Source organism: Siniperca chuatsi, linkage group LG1, assembly GCF_020085105.1.
Source record: "Siniperca chuatsi isolate FFG_IHB_CAS linkage group LG1, ASM2008510v1, whole genome shotgun sequence".
NCBI classification, from domain to species: domain Eukaryota; kingdom Metazoa; phylum Chordata; class Actinopteri; order Centrarchiformes; family Sinipercidae; genus Siniperca; species Siniperca chuatsi.
Genome location: NC_058042.1, coordinates 17,983,660 through 18,004,266, shown reverse-complemented (window position 1 = coordinate 18,004,266; position 20,607 = coordinate 17,983,660). Strand labels below are relative to the sequence as shown.

The window sequence follows — 20,607 nt, the reverse complement described above, 5'->3', positions numbered from 1 at the left end:
TATGTATATGTATATATATATGTATGTATGTATATATGTATGTATATGTATATGTATATATATATGTATGTATATATATATATATGTATATATATATATATATATATATATATATATATGTATATATATATATATATATATATATATATATATATATATATATATATATATATATATATATATATATATATATATATATATATATATATATATATATATATATATATATATATATATATATATATATATATATATATATATATATATATATATATATATATATATATATATATATATATATATATATATATATATATATATATATATATATATATATATATATATATATATATATATATATATATATATATATATATATATATATATATATATGTATATATATATATATATATATATATATATATATATATATATATATATATATATATATATATATATATATATATATATATATATATATATGTATATATATATATGTATATATGTATATATATATATATATATATATATATATATATATATATATATATATATATATATATATATATATATATATATATATATATATATATATATATATATATATATATATATATATATATATATATATATATATATATATATATATATATATATATATATATATATATATATATATATATATATATATATATATATATATATATATATATATATATATATATATATATATATATATATATATATATATATATATATATATATATATATATATATATATATATATATATATATATATATATATATATATATATATATATATATATATATATATATATATATATATATATATATATATATATATATATATATATATATATATATATATGTATATATATATGTATATATATATATATATATATATATATATATATATATATATATATATATATATATATATATATATATATATATATATATATATATATATATATATATATATATATATATATATATATATATATATATATATATATATATATATATGTATATGTATATATATATATATATATATATATATATATGTATATATATATATATATATATATATATATATATATATATATATATATGTATATGTATATATATATATATATATATATATATATATATGTATATATATGTATATATATATATATATATATATATATATATATATATATATATATATATATATATATATATATATATATATATATATATATATATATATATATATATATATATATATATATATATATATATATATATATATATATATATATATATATATATATATATATATATATATATATATATATATATATATATATATATATATATATATATATATATATATATATATATATATATATATATATATATATATATATATATATATATATATATATATATATATATATATATATATATATATATATATATATATATATATATATATATATATATATATATATATATATGTATATATATATATATATATATATATATATATATATATATATATATATATATATATATATATATATATATATATATATATATATATATATATATATATATATATATATATATATATATATATATATATATATATATATATATATATATATGTATATATATATATATATATATATATATATATATATATATATATATATGTATATATATATATATATATATATATATATATATATATATATATATATATATATATATATATATATATATATATATATATATATATATATATATATATATATATATATATATATATATATATATATGTATATATATATATATATATATATATATATATATATATATATATATATATATATATATATATATATATGTATATGTATATATATATATGTATATATATATATGTATATATATGTGTATATATATATATGTATATATATATATATGTATATATATATATATATGTATGTATATATATATATATGTATATATATATATATATATATATATATATATGTATATATGTATATATATGTATGTATATATATGTATATATATATATATATATATATGTATATGTATGTATATGTATGTGTATGTATATGTATGTATATGTATGTATATGTATGTATATGTATGTATATGTATATGTATGTATATATATATATATATGTGTATGTATATACGCCTTACAACATTTCAGCATAATTTATAGGACAAAAGGAAACGGGCGTATTACCAGAATGAGCCAATCCATGCATTTTTCACATGAACATCAGAAATACTCTCAGGCCTTTTTTCTGAAGGGACATATCCTCGAGTGTCTTTTATGTATTGGCACAGTTCCTCGGCCTGTAGTCACTTTATCAGTCACAACTTTTAAGTATCTGTGTATGTATACACACAACAACTATTTTGACACTCTGAAGGACTTAACACTAAAAAACAATTAATTAAGCTGCTCTTCTCGTGTAAACTTGGACTACCTGATAAAAAATAAAAACCTCCTTGGTCAGGGTTAAGCAACATTTTTAATCATGTACACTTTTCATTGACTCCTTAGAAGTTTTCTTTCTCCATGCAGCTTAAATAAATAATACATATAATCATAAGGTGAAAGCAAGAAGGCAGAGGGGAGGCTTTTTGGCAATATTGTACTATTTTTTTGTTCTGTCTTTTCTGAGTTTCACCTCATTTATGTCTCAGCCCATCGAGTGAACATGCTGATTAAACATTCCAGTGGAAGTTTAAAAAAATGTAACTTCACTTAGGGCAGTTTGAATTCATATGGAAAATGTTATGTTGGTTGGTGTTTGTCTGAGTGAAAAGAGTGACACATGCCACACATTTTTATTATTATTATTTCAGATTTACTACTGTGCATTAGCTTGCTATCCCTAGTCATTATTACCAGAATTTGATATTTTTGTTGTAATGTGTTCATTTCACCCTAGTTCATAAGATGAATTGATCAGAAGGTTGTTGTGTGTTAAATGTCTCAAAGTGGTTTCTTGTTGGCCTTGTAAAAGTGATTGCAGGGGAAATGCTGTAAAATCAGTGTTTTGACAAGGTGGTCATTGAACAAATAGTGGTTGTAATTGGTTTTGCACTGTTACATTGATATGCACTAACAGAAGAGAAACATACCTCATTTTATACAGAACATAAATTGTGCGAGAGTGCTATTGTTCTTTGGGTACCTTTTAAAAACTGAATAATGGCCAAAAGAATGATCTCAACCAGGTAGCGGTAGCTTAAGCCAGCTGAATAATATTGATTTGTAAAAGTATGAAAGGGCTCTTTAAATGTTTTGACTTAAAATGGACGAGTACATTTGTTAAAAAATAGTACCACGTCAATAGAACTTGCTGCAATTTGATATATTCAGGTTAGTGGTACACCTATACCAGACAAAAGCCAGAGTACCAGCACACAGCTCATTGATGATGAGGAAGATATGATTTACAACAACAGATAGATGGATGCCATTTGAATAGTCTAGCAGAAGCGTTTTTTCAACAAAGAAGAAAATATGTAGACAAAACTGGTACTCGCTCCAATCAGCAAAAAAATGGTGTAGGTGCACCTCTAATTCAGGTAGTTCTTTTTCCAGTCCAGAGTCCATCATTTAACTACACAACTTTTCAAATATGCTCAAACTTTTACAAACAAAACAGAGGAAAAGGCTGCTTTAAAAGACTTGAGTGTTGTCATCTATGTAGCAGAGGGAAATGTTCATTCTTGTTGTATGAGACACACATCCAGACTGCTGAACAATCTAAAGGGAGACATTTTCTTTAATGCAATATCAAACTCCCAGATTTTACGTTGTGGTGCATGTATAGTGTGAACTGAAAAGTTAGGCAGAGTAAAAATTTTATTATTAATTACCCCAAGAATATAATTTCCACTGTATGGCGCATTATGTTTATATTTCACATGAAACATACAAGCAAAAGGAAGGTGTTTGTGAATATGGGAGGTTACTCATTTGTGTTGATTTCAATGTTCATCTATTTACATAAATGACCAAATAATGTATGTAGCCTTTCACATTACAGTCACATAATGTACGTGGTGATATATATATATATAACAAATTGCCTTATAGACGAGGGACATTCAACCTGATTAGAAGTACCAGGATAATAAAAGACTAAGATCAGTAGTTGGCTTGTTGTCATTTGTAATGAGCTCTAATCACTTTGAAAACAATCTGATATATGTTTGATCAGATTAATCTAATAAGAAATGTATTAAGCATAAACATCAGTGTCATTGACTTAGTACAACGTTAAATCCACTGCATCCGATTTCTGCTCCTATCATACAAGGACCAATTTAAATAGGAAAAAGTCTTTTTGCTGTGACAGGAGGCAGCACGATGACTTTCTCCCTTATTTTATAGTTTGACAGAAACAGAACAAGTCAAATGAAAGTTGCATTATTTTGTAGAGGATCAACATACAAGAGCCTAAACAGAATTATAAGTTACAAGCTGAATCTGAATGTCCTTGAAATGTCTCTAAAACTGAAGTTCGTTCTATTGTCACTTTAAATGTATGTCTCGGGTCCCCCACAGATGGCTGCAAATGCCAGTCGGAAGTCCAAGGAAATGTGTGTAGAATTTAGCGATATGTGATCCAGGAAAAGGTAGATGCAGTTTGATGCGGGGGGGGGGGTTACAGGAACAAAAGGAATGTGAAGACATAGAGAAAACATTTAGATTTACCTAAACACAGACCTGACCACGCACACAAACTGAAGAACCAAATAAGGAAGCAGACCAATAACTCAAGGACCACTGACACAGTAACAAGTCAGTGCATTACTTATCTGAGCTGTGTGACAGAGGACAGGATGTAGGATGTTTAAACTCAAGTGCTGGAGAGGCCCAGACAAAGCTCTGACTTTAATTCTCCTGAAACTTTGTAAAATGATTTGAAGATAGTTGCTCATATAAACCCCTGAGCTTAATTTCCAGTGGCGTTCAACAACATATGATAAAAGAGGGTCTTGGACAAGGTTATGCAGGTTTTTGATAGACTATAAATGACTTAACAGATGGCCAATTGATTCTCTCGACAATTTAAGGTTTTTTTGGGGGGCCATTAATTACCAGCATAAAGCACTTTATATATCTTTCAAAATCCAATCAAACATCTGTAAATAATTTCCTGAATATATTTACATTTTAGAAGTAAGATATACATTTTTATATGCTAATCAATCCACAGGTCTGACAGAAGGCTTTCCAAGGGGTGACTGCCACTACTCACCACAGTCTGGCTGCTACTTTTATGTACTGGAGAAGTTGTTTTTTGATAATTTGAGGAATTGACGAACAATTAAAGTACAATATCAAGTGGCCCTGCATTGTAACCTAAACTTGTGGCACCGTCTTATAAAAGGTGCCCTCTAGTTATTAGACTGTAATTGTTTTTTTATATTGTGCTCACATGGTACATATATTCCTGAAGTTCTGTTTAGTCAAATTACCACAGACGAACTGCCACACAAGCCTGGCAGTATATGTCCAGTACAGAAGCACCGGCTGTTTTTTTTGGTTCTTTGGCCAAATAATGAAGACAAGCACGGCAGAGCGCACGATATTGGATGGGAACTTGGGAGGAAACGGGGTACATACACAATGCACAGAAGGTGGGAGATGGGGGGTAATTTTTTTACCCTGGGGCCTCCTAATAGGTTAATGTGGCCATGACTAGAGGAGACAATGAGGCTACTAAGACAATCAACACAAGTAGTTCTTTTATCAGTTTTCTGTAGTTTAATCAAGCTTTATCAACCAATTCTGACAGTTGTATAGGTAAAATGTGTGTGACAGTCTAAGTACATGCAGCGAAGACCTGGATGTCTTGGTCCAACTATAAGGACCAAAAAAAAAAGAAAAGAAAAAAAAAAAAAGAAAACCTTTAAATTCTTAAATTAAATGAAAAAATAAATAAACTGAAATTACTTTAAAAGGCAATATGTAAGTTTACAGTGATGGTCACAGCTGACAAAATGTCTGCTCCACTTACATGTCTACCTTTTGTAGTTTTAATCAAAGTGCAGATTTCATCCTGTGTACCACATTTTTCCAGCTCAAACTTTCTACATACTGCCATCAGTATAGTACTTCCTGCTTGTATTACATGGTTCAAGGATGCACACAGCCTGTCCCAATATCATGTGATGTACAAAATCATATTGTCTTCAAAGTCGGATTACAGGCTGTGAAATGACTGAAAAACCCAGATTGCCAGAATTAGAGCCATTACTTGACTGCCAGGTGTAATCAAATTTGCAGAATCATTGGAATAACAATGAGCAAATATAAATGGTGCTTTCAGGGACTCTGAAACCATCGAATGCCCTGCACTAACAGACTTGAGTCAAATCTAATTTCAGAGACACGGCCCTGTACGTAATTCAACTCATAGCCTATGAGAGCTATTTTGCTACAATGCAGGCTAGTTTACATTTTGACATTGTTTTAGCAAATCTAACTAATCTTTACAAAAACAGGACATCCACACCAAGTATCACTTTTCAAAAAACAAACACAAATGTCATCCGTTTCCTCACAGAGAAACATCCAAATGAATGAATGATCCCTCTCACTTTATGAGCTCTATAATACACTAAAATAAGATATAATACACAGGAAAACTGAGTGTGACACTAGGCTATTGAAAATTTACATACAACACTCTTTTAGAGGAGAAGTTGGTAACATCACTTGAAAACTTGTTACAAAGACCTAGGGCTGTACAATATCGTCCTAAATAAGTAAAACATGTGCACAGGGTATTAATGGTAACAGCAGAACTGTCAGGAAAACCCTACACTGAGGTAAACACTTGTCTATATAAAATAAAATAGCGTGATCAACCTCATGGCTACAAATGTGCCACCTAAAACTGTTGATATTCTAAAAATAAAGAGTTCAGAAAAGTCTTCAAATTTTCAGGTGCTTTAAAGTGGCAGAACTTGGTAGCAGTTAGAACTGCCGCTGCGTTCCTTTGTAGGGCTTGAATCCACCCACGTTGCCACCACTGGGAATCGAGTTGTTGGTGATCTGTACAATTCGGTTGAGTCCAGAGGAAGAGTGACTGCAGAAAGAGAAAAAGTTTAAGTTTACGACAACTGAGAATAGGGGTCATACTATACAGTTTTGTCATCATTTGTTTGTAAGTTTGGTATACCTGGAAGGAGCCATCATGCTGCCCCGGGTTTCTCCCATCCTGCGATTATCAGGGAAGCCCCTTTCCTGGGAGCTTGATCCACCATGCCACTCCTTCCTCAGTCCCTGCTCCCTGCTGTGACGTTCCACCACGACCTGGCGGCCAGAGCTGAATGGCTGCAGACAGAAGAGGGATGGAGTCAGGAGCCAGTCTTCTATGAATTATTAAAATGTATGTGTGAGACTGAAACTTTGTTAAAAACTACCGACATAGTACAAATGACTAATTTTAAACATGAAAAAACGTAATCTTGCAGACTATAGGTCTGCAAGAGTTGAGTAACATTTAAATCAATAAAACTGGCACATTAAGAAAATCATTTTCATTTCTACAGCTTAAAGTGCTAAAGATTATTTTCAAACACATTGTGTTTTTTTAATTAATTAATTCATGTATTAATAAATTGAATGTATGAAATGTCAGAAAAAAGTGAAAAATTAAGACATCATGTTGAGCTGTGGGAATTTGTAAAAAGCAAACAGCTTGTTTGGTCTGACTAACAGTTCAAACCCAGAAATGTATTTAAAAAAAAAACAAAAAACAAACAAACCAGCAAATCCTCACATTAAGAGACCGGAATCACTGAACGTTTGTAATTTGTTTGATAAATGACAAACAATTGAAAACTGAAGTCTATTCCCTTTCTTTCGATTGACTAATCGTCGATCAATTATTCGTTTCGGCGCTAGCTGAGTTTTTAATAGAATTTTAAGACTGAAGATAACTAAGACATTTTACAATAACATTTTTGCATGACCTGTCAATATCCTGTACCGTTAGTACAGAAGGACCTAAGAAATGCACTTTAACTCTTATTCAGAAGGTAAGCTGACCTGATCACTCATCACCATAGGTCTTCCTCCATCTCGATCATTAAAGCTGCTCCTCCCACGGCTGGTCGAGGAGCCTCCTCTAAGTGTAGGGCCTGGGCCATCTCTGCCTGATCGCTCTGCACGCATGCGCATAGGTCCTCTGCTCAACCCAGCATTACTGCAGGCGAGAGATTTAAAACAAAAGAAATTTCACTTATTGGGGAAAAGAAACACAGTCTACTGATAGTGCTTCTTGTTCAAAAACTGCATTATTTTTTACCGTATATCCCCCTTGTTGGAGTTTATCCCACCATCATTCTTCCATCCATGCCCTCCGTCCCTGGGTGAGCGGTTGTGCGACATGCCAGGCAATGTAGCTCTGGCTCCCATAGGGCGATCATGCATGGGCACAGGCCGTCTCTCATCTCTGTCCCTGCGGTCGGTGTCCCGGAGTTCGGTGCGTGGAGGAGGAGGTGGCTCAGCTCTGCGGACAGTTTCAAAGTTCTTGGGGTAGCGGTCAAAGCCAGAGCCCTCTCTGTGAGGAGCAGGGCGACTCTTCTTTACCTCTGGCTCACCGTCAAACCGGTTACGTCTAAACAAAGATCAAAACGGGATTAGTCACATCACAAAAAGTTGAATTAACAAGTTATTAAAAATAACAAAAAACAGTTAACCTGTTAGGCCAGGAACACAGAGAATAAGTACTGTGGACAAGAGGAGAATACAAGCAATAGTACAGATACACCGCCCACAAGCTCACTGTATGTCTGTTCTGACAAATTCTAAAAGCTTTCTTTTGCAGTTGATAACCCTCTTGGTCCACACAGGTTACCTTTTTACATAGTACAGCAACAAATTGAGAAACTCTAGGTAATTTAGCGCATTTCTGCTTTTCATTAGATAGTCACAGTAGAGAAAGACAGGGGAGAGAGAGAGGGGATGACAGGCAGCAAAGGGCACTGGCAGGATTCAAACCCAGGCCCACAGCAGAATTTTGACTTGTTATTGTAGATGTTACCAATAATATAAACAATGGCTCTGTTCTATTCAAGAGCCCAAGTAGGTCATGGCACGGTGTGACAGTGAGCCAGCATGAACAATACCAGGACTTAAGGTTGTCACAATATCTGAATTTGAAACTTCGATACAATACTAGTATTAAAAAAAAAAGAAGAAAGAAAAAAAAAAAAAGATACGACACCCCTTTCGATACCCCGGCAAAAAGGAAAAAAAGTCCCATGAACAGAAAATAGTAATTATTTTATTTATTAACAACCTGCACACTGGTGCTGGTACAGAAAAAGTCACTGAACACATACAAACACATTTGTAATAATGTTAATAGTAGTGTTAATAGCTAATGTTAATAGCCTACACATTCTTTTTGTCGTTATTATTGCTTGTTGCTTTACTGGTAAACAGTACAGTTTCCACAGTATAAATACCTACAATAGATGGCTGTCGGCACGCCCCAGTTTGGAGAAGCAGACAGGACCAGCACGGAAGCTAAGCAATGCACTGCTGTGGACCTGGGCAGCAACAAAACATATTTTAGCCACCTAAAATAAAAATCAATATCACTTTAAGTGTATGCTATATTTAGAATATTTTCCCCGCTTTACCTTGCCATCAAATGCTCTCTTCAAAGTCACCAGACCCCACTGACAAAAACAGTAATTTTACGTCGCAGAACACAGGAGTTGCTGGTCCACCGCTGCCTCGCTCGGTTTGTTTGTTTGTGTTATTTTATGACTTTGGTGTTTTAACATATTAGTTCGGATCCAAACTGCCTTGCTGCAGGTCAAGGCAGCGGTAGACCAGCAACTCCCTTGTTTTGAGACATAAAATTTCTGGTTTTGTCAAAGGAGTCTGAGAGTGACTTTGGAGAAAGTGATATAAGGTGTCAGTTTCCCACCGGAAAGCAAGGTATGGCCGTGAAAATATTCTAAAAGTAGCGTACACTTAAGCTGATATTGATTTTTCTTTTTTTTTTTTTTTTTAGGTGGGCCTTTTTTACGTGGCTAAAATACGTTTTGTTGCTGCCCAGGTCCACAGCAGTGCAGTGCTTAGCTTCCATGCTGGTACTCCTGTCTGCTTCTCCAAACTGGGTCGTGACGAACGGCGTCTAAAGATTGTAGCTCCGTTTTGTTTTTTTTTTTATAGCTTCAGTATTTGATACTATCTAATGTATAATTAATGGAGATCATATCATTTTAAACACGTGGTATAGAAAAAGTATCAAGGTATCGATACTTTTACAACTTGAACGAGAACCCTGAAACTGAAGCAGCTAAATGGAATTCAGCCATCATTATTCTTTATTATTTACTCAAATGCTCTTTCTACTGTGACATATCAAAATGTTTTCTGTGAAAAAGGCTTCTTGTGACTGATAATGTTGCCACAATGGACTAGTTCAATTCCTATGTACCTGTCATACGCGTTGGGCTGCTCGGTAGCAGCCTCTGGAAAGCGACCCCTCTCTCGAGGAGTGAAGTTGGAAAAGCGGTTCTGCTGCCGGTTGTAGTTGGAGCCTTGGTTCAAACGGCCATCAGACTCAGACTGCATCTTCTTGTTGCCATTCCAATAGGGATCGTCTCTCCGGCTGAAACATTAAATCCAGACATACCTCATGAATCATGAGCTTCAATAGAAACACCTACAGTTATCACTTCTCAGGTATTTGAAAACATTCAAGATGTGTTGTAGTATCGTTTATTTATATTTTCTATTTAAACACATTATGTTTGCCTAAAGAGGATTATGGTTTGATGCAATTTTCACCAGGTAAAACACCCCCTCACGGCCACTGAGCAGCAAAACAAACCCCATATGGCTGCAATGAATGGGAAGAACGACAAGAAGAAAAGAAAGTAATATCTTGAAAAAGTAACTGCAATTAACCATAAACCCATATGAAACTACCAGACTGTTTCTGGCAACTCATCAGCTCCAAATACTGACAAATTTCAGTTCATAGACACATACTGTGCTTTACAGACAAGTTAATTCGCTACCAGGGAAGTCACACTCGGACTGACCACTTCGTTGTGTGTGCTCGTTGTGAATCAGCACCATACTGTTTTTAAATCACAGCCATTCATGCGGCTACGTGTGTGTGACTGTTAGATATTTGAAATTAAATTGGTTCCTCCTCCAAGGTTCCCTGATGATCAATAGTTTTCTTACATAGGCAACATTTCTCAAACAAATAAAATGCTGAAAATATAATAAGTTTGTGAACCACTGCCTTACATTGAGTCCACTTAAGTCCAACAATTTTTGGTTCTAATCACACCACCACAAAACTGCTGAGGGACAAAAATTAAAATAGTGTCTATACCCATGTTCCACTTCACGGCCTCTTTTGAGGTTGTTTCTCTTTTCTTGCTCATAACGGAGATGCTCCTGCTGCCTCCGCAGCTCCTCACGTTCACGTGCCATGCGCTCTGCCTCTTTACGGCGTTCCTGAAAGAGGCAATTTTAATTAAAAATAATTAATTAATGAGAGATGTGGATATGACAACTTGGATGCATTTAAAAACAAGTGGGAAATTAAAAGCCAGTTAATGACTAACAATTTGCTCATGGACACAGCTGTCTATCCCCTTTTTCCTGCTGCACACCTGAAATTCTGGACTGCAACTGACATAATCATTAATCCCTGAGATGGACAGTTTTCAGAGAAGCCTGAAGATTTGACTGTGGAAAGGTGTTTACCTTTTACAAGCAGGTGAATTTGTTCATGCTTACTGTACCTGCTCTATACGGATTCTCTCTCTCTCAAGCCTCTCCCTCTCCAAGCGCTCCCTTTCCAGTTTTTGTCTTTCCATCTCCAGTCTCTGGCGCTCCCGGAGCAGGTTCTCCCGTTCTTCACGCTCCCGCAACAGACGGACACGCTCACGCTCTCGACGTTCCCGTTCTGCAATTTCACGCCGTCTAAAAAAAATAAATAAATTAAAAAATAAAAATAAATGAAAAAAAAATTAACAAACAAAAACAGACATCCTTTGTCTTAGAACTTTGGGACAATAAATAAACATGGTCCCCACACCTTCTTAAACATCAATTTCAATGACTTTCCAAGCCCAATTCCCTCAAATTCAAGGACCCAACACAGCATAGTTTGAGGTACGGATCACGGTTAATTACTGTAACACTGAGAATTTTTATAATGAGAACTGGCAGGCTTTACATAAGCTCACAGACAACAATTAAAAAGGAGAGAGGCTTGAATGTGTGAATACTTCTCAAATGTGCTGCTGTGTAACAGTGATGTTACATTAAGTACAAAAGAAATATAAGAACTTCTATTTCTATTCTTGCACTAAATACATAAATTCAAGCACTTTCAATGACCCATGTTTATTTTCAAAAACTTTCAAGGCCTTGATTATTTTTCCTCAAATTCACAAACTGTCAAGGATTTCAAAGACCCATGAGATTCCTGAAACATACATGCACCTCTTAATTTTAAATCTACTACATGTGTGAACTGTGTGCTGCTCCAGATTACCTGCGCAACTCTACGGCTCTACGAACACGCTCCACACGAGCCATCCGTTCACGCATCCTCTGCTCCTTCATCTTCTCAAAAGGCAGGATGTCTTTCTCTTCTCCCTTGTGAGTAAAAGGTCGTTGTTTGTCTTTCATCATCTCCAACTATAATAGTGAATGGAAATTAAAGTTAGTAGGTGAAGCATGTTAAAAGCAAATGCTAAGCAATATGTCCATGGTATCAAGGGTTTTATTACCTCTTCAGGAGGAATCAACCATTTTGGCCGCCTTTGAACATTCATGTTGACAAAGGGCTGAAAAAAAGTATTAAAACAGATTCTTATTTAACATCCTCGAGGACAAATCTAAAACATAATTTTAAAATATAAATCAATGGAATCAAATACTAATAAAAGGTCTTACTTTATCAAAATACCTTCCTCTTCTAAAAGGTCTCATTTTGCCAAAATTAGAATCTCCTTTGGCATGATGTACCGCCACCATCTTTCCTGGGCTCTTTGCCCCTAGAGAAAAATAAATCATGAATAATCAGAGATAACAGACATATGCTTACTGATTTACTCAATTGGATTCTCATAAATTGGAAATGAGAAGAGGAATTAAACCTACGCCCATGCTTTCTGTCATCTTTCTTTGAAGAATCTTGTCCAGAGTTAGATGAAACAGACTCAGATTTTCCACTTCTGGCCTCCTGTTTCTTGGATGAATCTTTGTCCTTTTCTGAAAGTTTATCCAATTTCTTGTCTTCTTTTTTGTAAGATGGCTGTGTTCTACATGTAAGGAGAACAAAAAGGTTAAAAATGCTTTCAATCAATAAAAGGATTAACTTTTCAACTTTTTCTGTCACCCACTTGTTAGTTAACTTCATCCCTGTGGAACCGCGCTTATCACTTGATTTGCTGGAACTTGCTTTGTCCTCTGCTTCCTTCTTTGAGCCCTCTTTTTTGAACGGATCGTTTTTGGCCTGAAAAACAGCAGCAGTGAAACGTAAAAGACACAGGCCCACAATTTTTCCATGAATAAAATGGCTCATGACTTGACATCTGCATCCTAACTTACCCTTTCAACATATATCTGCTGTCCATGGAGCTCTGTACAGTCGAGGTGGGAGACGCACCGTGTCACCTCTGTACTGGAAGACATTGTCACCAAGCCATAACACTTTGAACCAGGACTGCGAGCATTTGTAACCACTTTGGCGCTCAAAACCTGTTGGCAACAAATTTAATTGATATACAGTTTTCTACGACACTGAGCAGAAATTTATTGTGATGGTTTCAGACATATTCAAAATTAGCAACAACTAATTCCCCCCAAAAAATGCACACATTATTTACCTTCCCGTATTTGCCAAACAGGTTCTTTAGGTCAGCTGCTTTGGTGTTTGAAGACAGGCCGCTCACCCATATGTTACGAGAAGAGCTGCTGTTGCTGACGACTCCTGATGAAGATTCCAAAACGCATTGGGTATAGGTATGTATGTATGTATGTAATATATACAGTTGAATCAAATGAGAAAAGTGTTTCCCTGTGTTTCATATTTCTAACAACATTTGAATACAATAATTCTTACCCTTTTCATCTTTTGCAGCTTTTCCATCTCTGTCTCTTGAAGAGCTACAAAGCAAATTTTGCAACAACAAACAAGAGAAATGAGTGAAGGTAAATAAACCCCTGGTGTAAAGAGATAGGCACACATCTAGTGGAATAAAACACCATATTTTGTACTTTTCAGAAAAAGAAAAAAAAATCCTGTAGACAAGGCGTAGATCTGAACCAATGTCTCAAAGGCTTCATTGCTTTTCCAGTGGTGAGATGGGTCAGGTTGTCAGCCAATTTATTCCCTGGACCAATGAAATCTTCGGAGGTTTGTTCAACTTCACAGCGAATCATTTGACCAAAAAGAGAAAAAAAAAAGAAGGAAAAAAAACAAACAAACAAAAAAAAAAAACAACACACTGCCATCACAGGGACTAATGCTCTTTTACAATGCCTTGTGTAGAAACTGAAACAGGCTTTAAAACTGCTGCAAGGGTCAAAGTAACAAAATAAGAGGTGTTTTTTCAGCTCCTGGTTAATGTCACAATTTAACCAACTTCAGAAAAATAAATCAAAGTAGTAAATGGCAGGATTAGGTACATCAGTGAACATTTCCCTTATGGCAAAAAAAATCTTGAGGCTACCCACAATGTTGCGTTCTTAGTGAGCTGGACTTGGTAGTAGTATCAAAGAACTGACATAGAAAGACAAACCTCTTTGCTTGACCTGATGCCCCAGTAGTGGAGGGGCCTTTCTTCCCAGAATCCTTTTCTTTATCTCCCGTTTCAGCTTTCTTCAAGGCCTCTCTGCTGTCTTTCTTCATGGGCTCACCCCTGGATCCATCATCTTTCTTACCATCTTTGTGGCCCTCCGTCTCTTCCACCTTCATGTCATCCTCTGGGCCTGTCTCAGCAGAGGCCTCTGGCTCATCAGTGCCCTTCTCGGCCCCTGGATCTGGAAGTTTCACATGTTTACCTGTTTCCAGGAGATCGTCACCATCAACATCTAGGGTGAGGGCATCTTCATTTGGGATTGAGACGGATAGGTGATCATCCTCAGCTTCTTTAGAGGAATTCATGGCTTCAGCATCCATCTCAGCCAGTTCGGTCTCCACCTCTGGCTCAGCTTCTCCCTCTGGCTCAGCCTCCCCATCCATCTCTGGGTCAGCATCCTCATCCACCTCTGGCACTGCATCGATCTCTGGTTCAGCCTCAGCATCCACGTCTGGCTCAGCCTCAGCATCCACCTCTGGCTCAGGCACTGAATCAGCCTCAGCCGCCACAGCTTCTGACTCTGGTTCAGCCTCAGCCAGGACCTCAGCCTCAGGCTGAGCGAGGCTGTCCTCACAGGGTGCAGGCTTAGAATTTTCACGAGTACCATCATCTGTATCAGTTACATCTGAGGGATTTAATAAGGATAAACATGGCAAAAACACAACTTTTAACATTGACATGTCGCATGTTACTTGACCTAAAAAGTAGAATAGAAAGCACATTTAGTGTTAATGGTCATCGAGGGCGTAGACACCACAGGAAGACACAAAACACACAATCTTCACTGAAAATGGGGGATGATTCAGTGCTCTTCATTTCTTGACATGTAAAGTACTTGAGTCATAATTCATACTGAATGTGCAATTCCAGATGCTTTCTACAAATGTGTGGGAGTTCTCCAGATGGACAATCTTGTGACAAAGTTCAAATGAGGAAGAACAACTCATCAGTTCATCCTTCTGTTTTTTCCATAATGCAAAATGCATCCCCAGCTGGTCAGTCCATGGAAAGTCATCTGTGTTTAAGGAAATCTTCATTATCTTCCATTTTTCTTCAATAATCAATGTCATCAATGTTTAAAATTTGTTCATCAAATCCAACCTGCTGTAATGTGTCCAGTCAACTGTATTCAACATTGTACAAAAAGTGTGTCCCGTTAGTCACAACAGTCTGTCCTTGCCAGTCCCAGGCCATGCTGTATGTCAGATCTCTTCACTGCACACATCATGCTGGGGCTGCGTTCAGCTGGCAAGAATATGTGCAATTTTGATAGATGTTGTCTGTGATGAATGTATGAAGTCTCTTGATCTTTCAATTGCCTCCTGACACAAGGCCTCTGCATCTTTACAAAGTGTGAGGAGTCTAGCGTTCCTTGAGCTACACAAATCCCAGCTTCATTCACAGGCCGTCTCACCTGACAAAACCTGTAATAAAAGGCGTCCGATTCCTGTGGTAAAGGGAGTCAAGTATTCAGACCTACCCAGTGCACTTGTCACTGGTCTGTCCACCAATGTTGCCACTCAACATGTCAACAAGAAAGTGCAATGATCCTCGAATTCTACACGTTGTTGCTACTTCCAATTCACTGGACATAATAAAATGTCAGCTTGTTTGTGGACCTTCACTCTTCATTTCCCTGGGGAATGTAGGAAGTTGAATGCCAGAGGCAACGGAAATCCACTGAAGCAAACAGAACTTTTCTTAAATATTTTGAGTTATCCAAGGTACCTGAGTCAAGGCAACCCACATCCAATAATGTATGCGTACCAATTCCAAAAAACTTCAGTCTTCAGAAATGTCTTCATTAAGCATGTCCTTGGTGCTCCTTTTAGCGCATTGTGACCTAGACAGTGCAGCAGCTAGCAGAAGCATGAAATACCACGGGATGTAGGTTATGCATTCTACCAGGAGTTTCTTGTCATCATTCATGTTAGCAGTAAAAAAAAAAAGAAACAACCTCATGTTAGCATTGGGCATTAGTGTGCCAGCATACATACCTTTTTCTGATTCGTACCCTTCCGTTTCCTAGAAAAGAAAACACTGAGGTGAGCTGACAAATATTTCAATGCAATAGGCACAGCAACAAAAAGGTTGTTATACCTGTGTACAGAAATAATTAATCGCAGTATTTCAGTGGTTCGTATAGGCTTCTATTTTACGAATTCATGAAGCATTAAAATAATCTCACATCAAGGATCAAAGACAGAGCACTTTCTGACTTTTCAAAGGTTATAATTTCTATCAGAAAACTACTAAAAGATGTAGCTTAAAACTAAGTGCTGACAAATACATAGGTTATTGTAACTAACGTTAAGTTAGTTACAATACTTGCTGTGCCGTTGTTTGATCTATCAAGGTATTTGTCTGTACAACGTTTGCGAAGAGTTTTATAGCCACAAAGACCTAAAAACATAAGTTTGCTAGCACAGCGGGATTATGTGGAATGACACATAATTCAAAATGCTATGCTAGGTAACTTTACCTTCCTTGTTAGCTTAGCTACAATCCTACAGCCCTGTCTTCGGTCATTGTTGTTTTGTAAAAACAGTCTAAACAACTAACTCTCGCTAGTTTTTACTCTGTTGTGTTTTGGACGCTGTGTTTGTGTGCTTGCATGTCGTTCATTTGACGATTTATATTATAATGTTTGTTTTGCCTCAGCTACCCTCGGACAGCAGACACTCTGGATTCCACCATATTGCCCAGTTGTTAGTGTTGTTGCCTTGGCAATGGGCATCCATGAATTTGGGGGGACAGAGCTTCTGAAGGAGCACTGAAGGGAGAGGAGTATTTGTTTGGCTGTTGAGTTCAAATGTCAACAATCTTTCTCCAGAATCACTTACCCCAGCTTTAATTGAAAACATTGGTTCAAAACAATTCACTGCTAACTGTTTATGCACAAGAACAAAGATGGCACAAAATGCAACTTAAATGAACGCTGTGAGAAATTCTTACATTAACATCTAGACATTTTGGCAAGATAGGGCAAAGACAAAAAGCAACAGAGTTGTGGCAAACATTAACAACAGAAATGTATGCCACAGTCACCTTGGAAAACACATCTTCTTCCCCTGTGGTGTCTGCATCTGAATCCACTCTTTTCCCTGAAAGGGAAGTAAATAAAATTTTTTTTTAAATCAACACGAATAAAGATGAGAACATATGGACTTGCTTAGCCACCCTGCCTCATCAATTAAATCAAAGGCAAGATTACCTTTAATTTTTCCACCTTTCCGAGTTGATGTGTCAGTTGAAAGCGGAATTTGAATGTTTTCCGTGTCACCACCTTCATCCTCAACAGCCTTAAAAAGACAATAAAAAAAACTTTTTTAAAAAAAAAAACAGTTTAAATTCCCCAACACACAATAAACTTGCTGTTCATGCTTGTTTCATCTGTCACCACTTGTCTAGTCAACTCCAAACTCATCTGCCTGGTAAGACAGAATAAACTGAGCTGTATATGATAAAAGATTTAAAAATAAATCCAATTAGTTTGAACATTTTTAAAAATCAGCCCAGAGTCCATCAGCATATATAACATTATTTATGGCTACCACGCAACATTGTATTGTTTCTAAGTTACATTCTTCTCAGACAGCAAAAGCTGATTATACATCTCAATGGAAAGTTGAGTACTTTGAGGTGTAGGGTGGATTCAAATTAAATAGGTGCGCACAGTGTAAAATGTGAGGTTCTCGTGTGGATGGCTTTGAATGGTGAATATGGCATCTGAGATCAATGAGATGTACAAAGACCTGAAGATTTGATAAAGCATTCAAAAAGGACTTAGATTCATTACAATCTTTAACTCTAAAACTATTTAGATCTACATCCCTTCATCAGGCAATTCTATTTCATCAACTGAAAACATTTAATGGATAAACAGGTAAACACAAATTCAAACCATGGATGCAACAAATGTTAGTTCATAATGATCAATAGAACAAATTAAAATCGGAAAACAGATCTGCTTAATTTCTATCTAAATCCACACTTAAAATGAGCATGTGCGTGGTCCTCCACGCATTTAACAATAAAGCTACACTTCATTTCAAAAGCTCAATCACGTGCAATCTGTTACTGTCCAATAAACATTATCACTAAGTGGTGAACTAATATGAGCTTGTTAAGCATTACAGGTTCAGAAAGCCCTATTCTCATGTCGTTTTCTTGGCACAGACAGCCTACACAGACCTTTCGTGTCTGTTTTGACCCCCCCGACTGACCACTAAAGTTAAAGCAATGCGTGTACGTTGACGTTACAGTAACGTTATCATTTTCTCCTGGTAATCATTCAACCACGAGTAGCTAACATTTCCCTTTTTCCGACAGGTGTATGTGTAGCCATTTACCTAATGTGTAATTACATAGCCAAAAACTAAACTGAGCCAACGGCCATTTCAACGGTTTAACTGACCTGACTAGATAGCCTAGCAGCAAAACTGTCATAGCATTTAGCTAACGTTAGCCTTAGCAACTCTGCATCGTATTCCCCAGCTCAGTCACCCTTCCTTGCACAAATTAGCTTCGTTTTTAGTTACCTGTCTCAGTCTTGAAAGAAGAACGCTCTTTATACCAGAAGTGTCCAAATTCCTTCGTTTGAGCTCGGATTTAAGATCAACAACTCTTAATTCTGATATTTTCTTACACTCCGTGGAAATGGCACCCGTCGCCATTTTACCTCAAGATTATTGAACTGAAACGTGCGCGCGCAGACCATTTTCCCAGGTTCTTCTTCGTTGTTTTTATTTGTCGTCATAAAATGCCGCAACGCTACCTACTGGGGTGGGATAGCCAGTGAACGAATGAAAAAGTGGTGTCCCATAGCCTATTCCAGGAACCAAATCGCTAACCATTTTAGAGTTCAAATGCCATTCATTTCATTCAAGCACACGTTCATTCCCTAATTTAGTGTAAAATAAAACCTGGGTAAACTGTATTCATCATGAGTGGAGGTTTTGGCAGACAGTGTTAAATTCAGGTCCCCTTCAACTCAACACTGCTGCTTGTATCCAACCATAGACTGTATCCAACACAGTTTCACAATAAGCAGTTAAAGCTGTCCACTACAATTGGCACAGTTTTTAGTTTAATTTGAGTATTTTGCAGAAAAATAAGAAAGACACTTTCTTCATAGTCTACAGAAAATTTGCCATTCCAAAAAAGCAGTTACACAGGCCTTGTGATTTATGGTGCGGAATATAATCTTTAGCAAAGTAGGCCTACTGAAAATGTACTGTTCAAATTGGCCTGCAGAGTTTCCTCCTTTCCTCAGCCCATGTGCTTACATGTACCCATCTGTTGCCTTTACACAAACTATATTCAGTTGCTTCTCTTGTTGATCTCAAAACCCAATCCTAAACTTGCCACACCAGCCTCAGATACTTATAGGGTGTAAATCTACTACAACAAACTAGTGTTCTGCACAATACTCAAGATCTTGCCTTGTGTTTTCCTGCACCTGTATTTTGTCAATCCTGTGCTTTATAAATGTCTTCTTGTTCCAATTCCATACCCATCTTAGTTACTTCATCATTTGTATGTTCAAATTTGCTTGGTTAAACCTACACTGTTTTGATAAAGCTTTGATAAAGCTTATAGTAAGGGCTGCCACAGGTGAATTCTGAACCTTCCCTTAGTTATGCTGCTATAGGCCTAGACTGCCAGGGGACT

At 35.1% G+C, this 20,607-nt stretch overlaps 1 protein-coding gene across 1 annotated transcript; it reads right to left on the bottom strand.

Moving 5' to 3' along the window:
* Positions 1–5,810: 5,810 nt before the first annotated feature.
* On the bottom strand, positions 5,811–19,639 carry sltm (SAFB-like, transcription modulator). The gene is made up of 20 exons (XM_044191630.1): positions 19,476–19,639; positions 18,149–18,236; positions 17,983–18,038; positions 16,932–16,959; positions 14,875–15,559; positions 14,196–14,239; positions 13,960–14,063; positions 13,682–13,831; positions 13,474–13,586; positions 13,232–13,392; positions 13,025–13,125; positions 12,859–12,915; positions 12,621–12,766; positions 11,863–12,043; positions 11,448–11,572; positions 10,536–10,709; positions 8,385–8,696; positions 8,126–8,282; positions 7,254–7,408; positions 5,811–7,160 (listed from the first exon to the last, which is right to left on the bottom strand). Exons 1-20 carry the CDS (start codon positions 19,608–19,610, stop codon positions 7,049–7,051), a joined length of 3,084 nt encoding a protein of 1,027 aa, XP_044047565.1. The 5' UTR covers positions 19,611–19,639; the 3' UTR covers positions 5,811–7,048.
* Between the last annotated feature and the right edge of the window lie 968 nt (positions 19,640–20,607).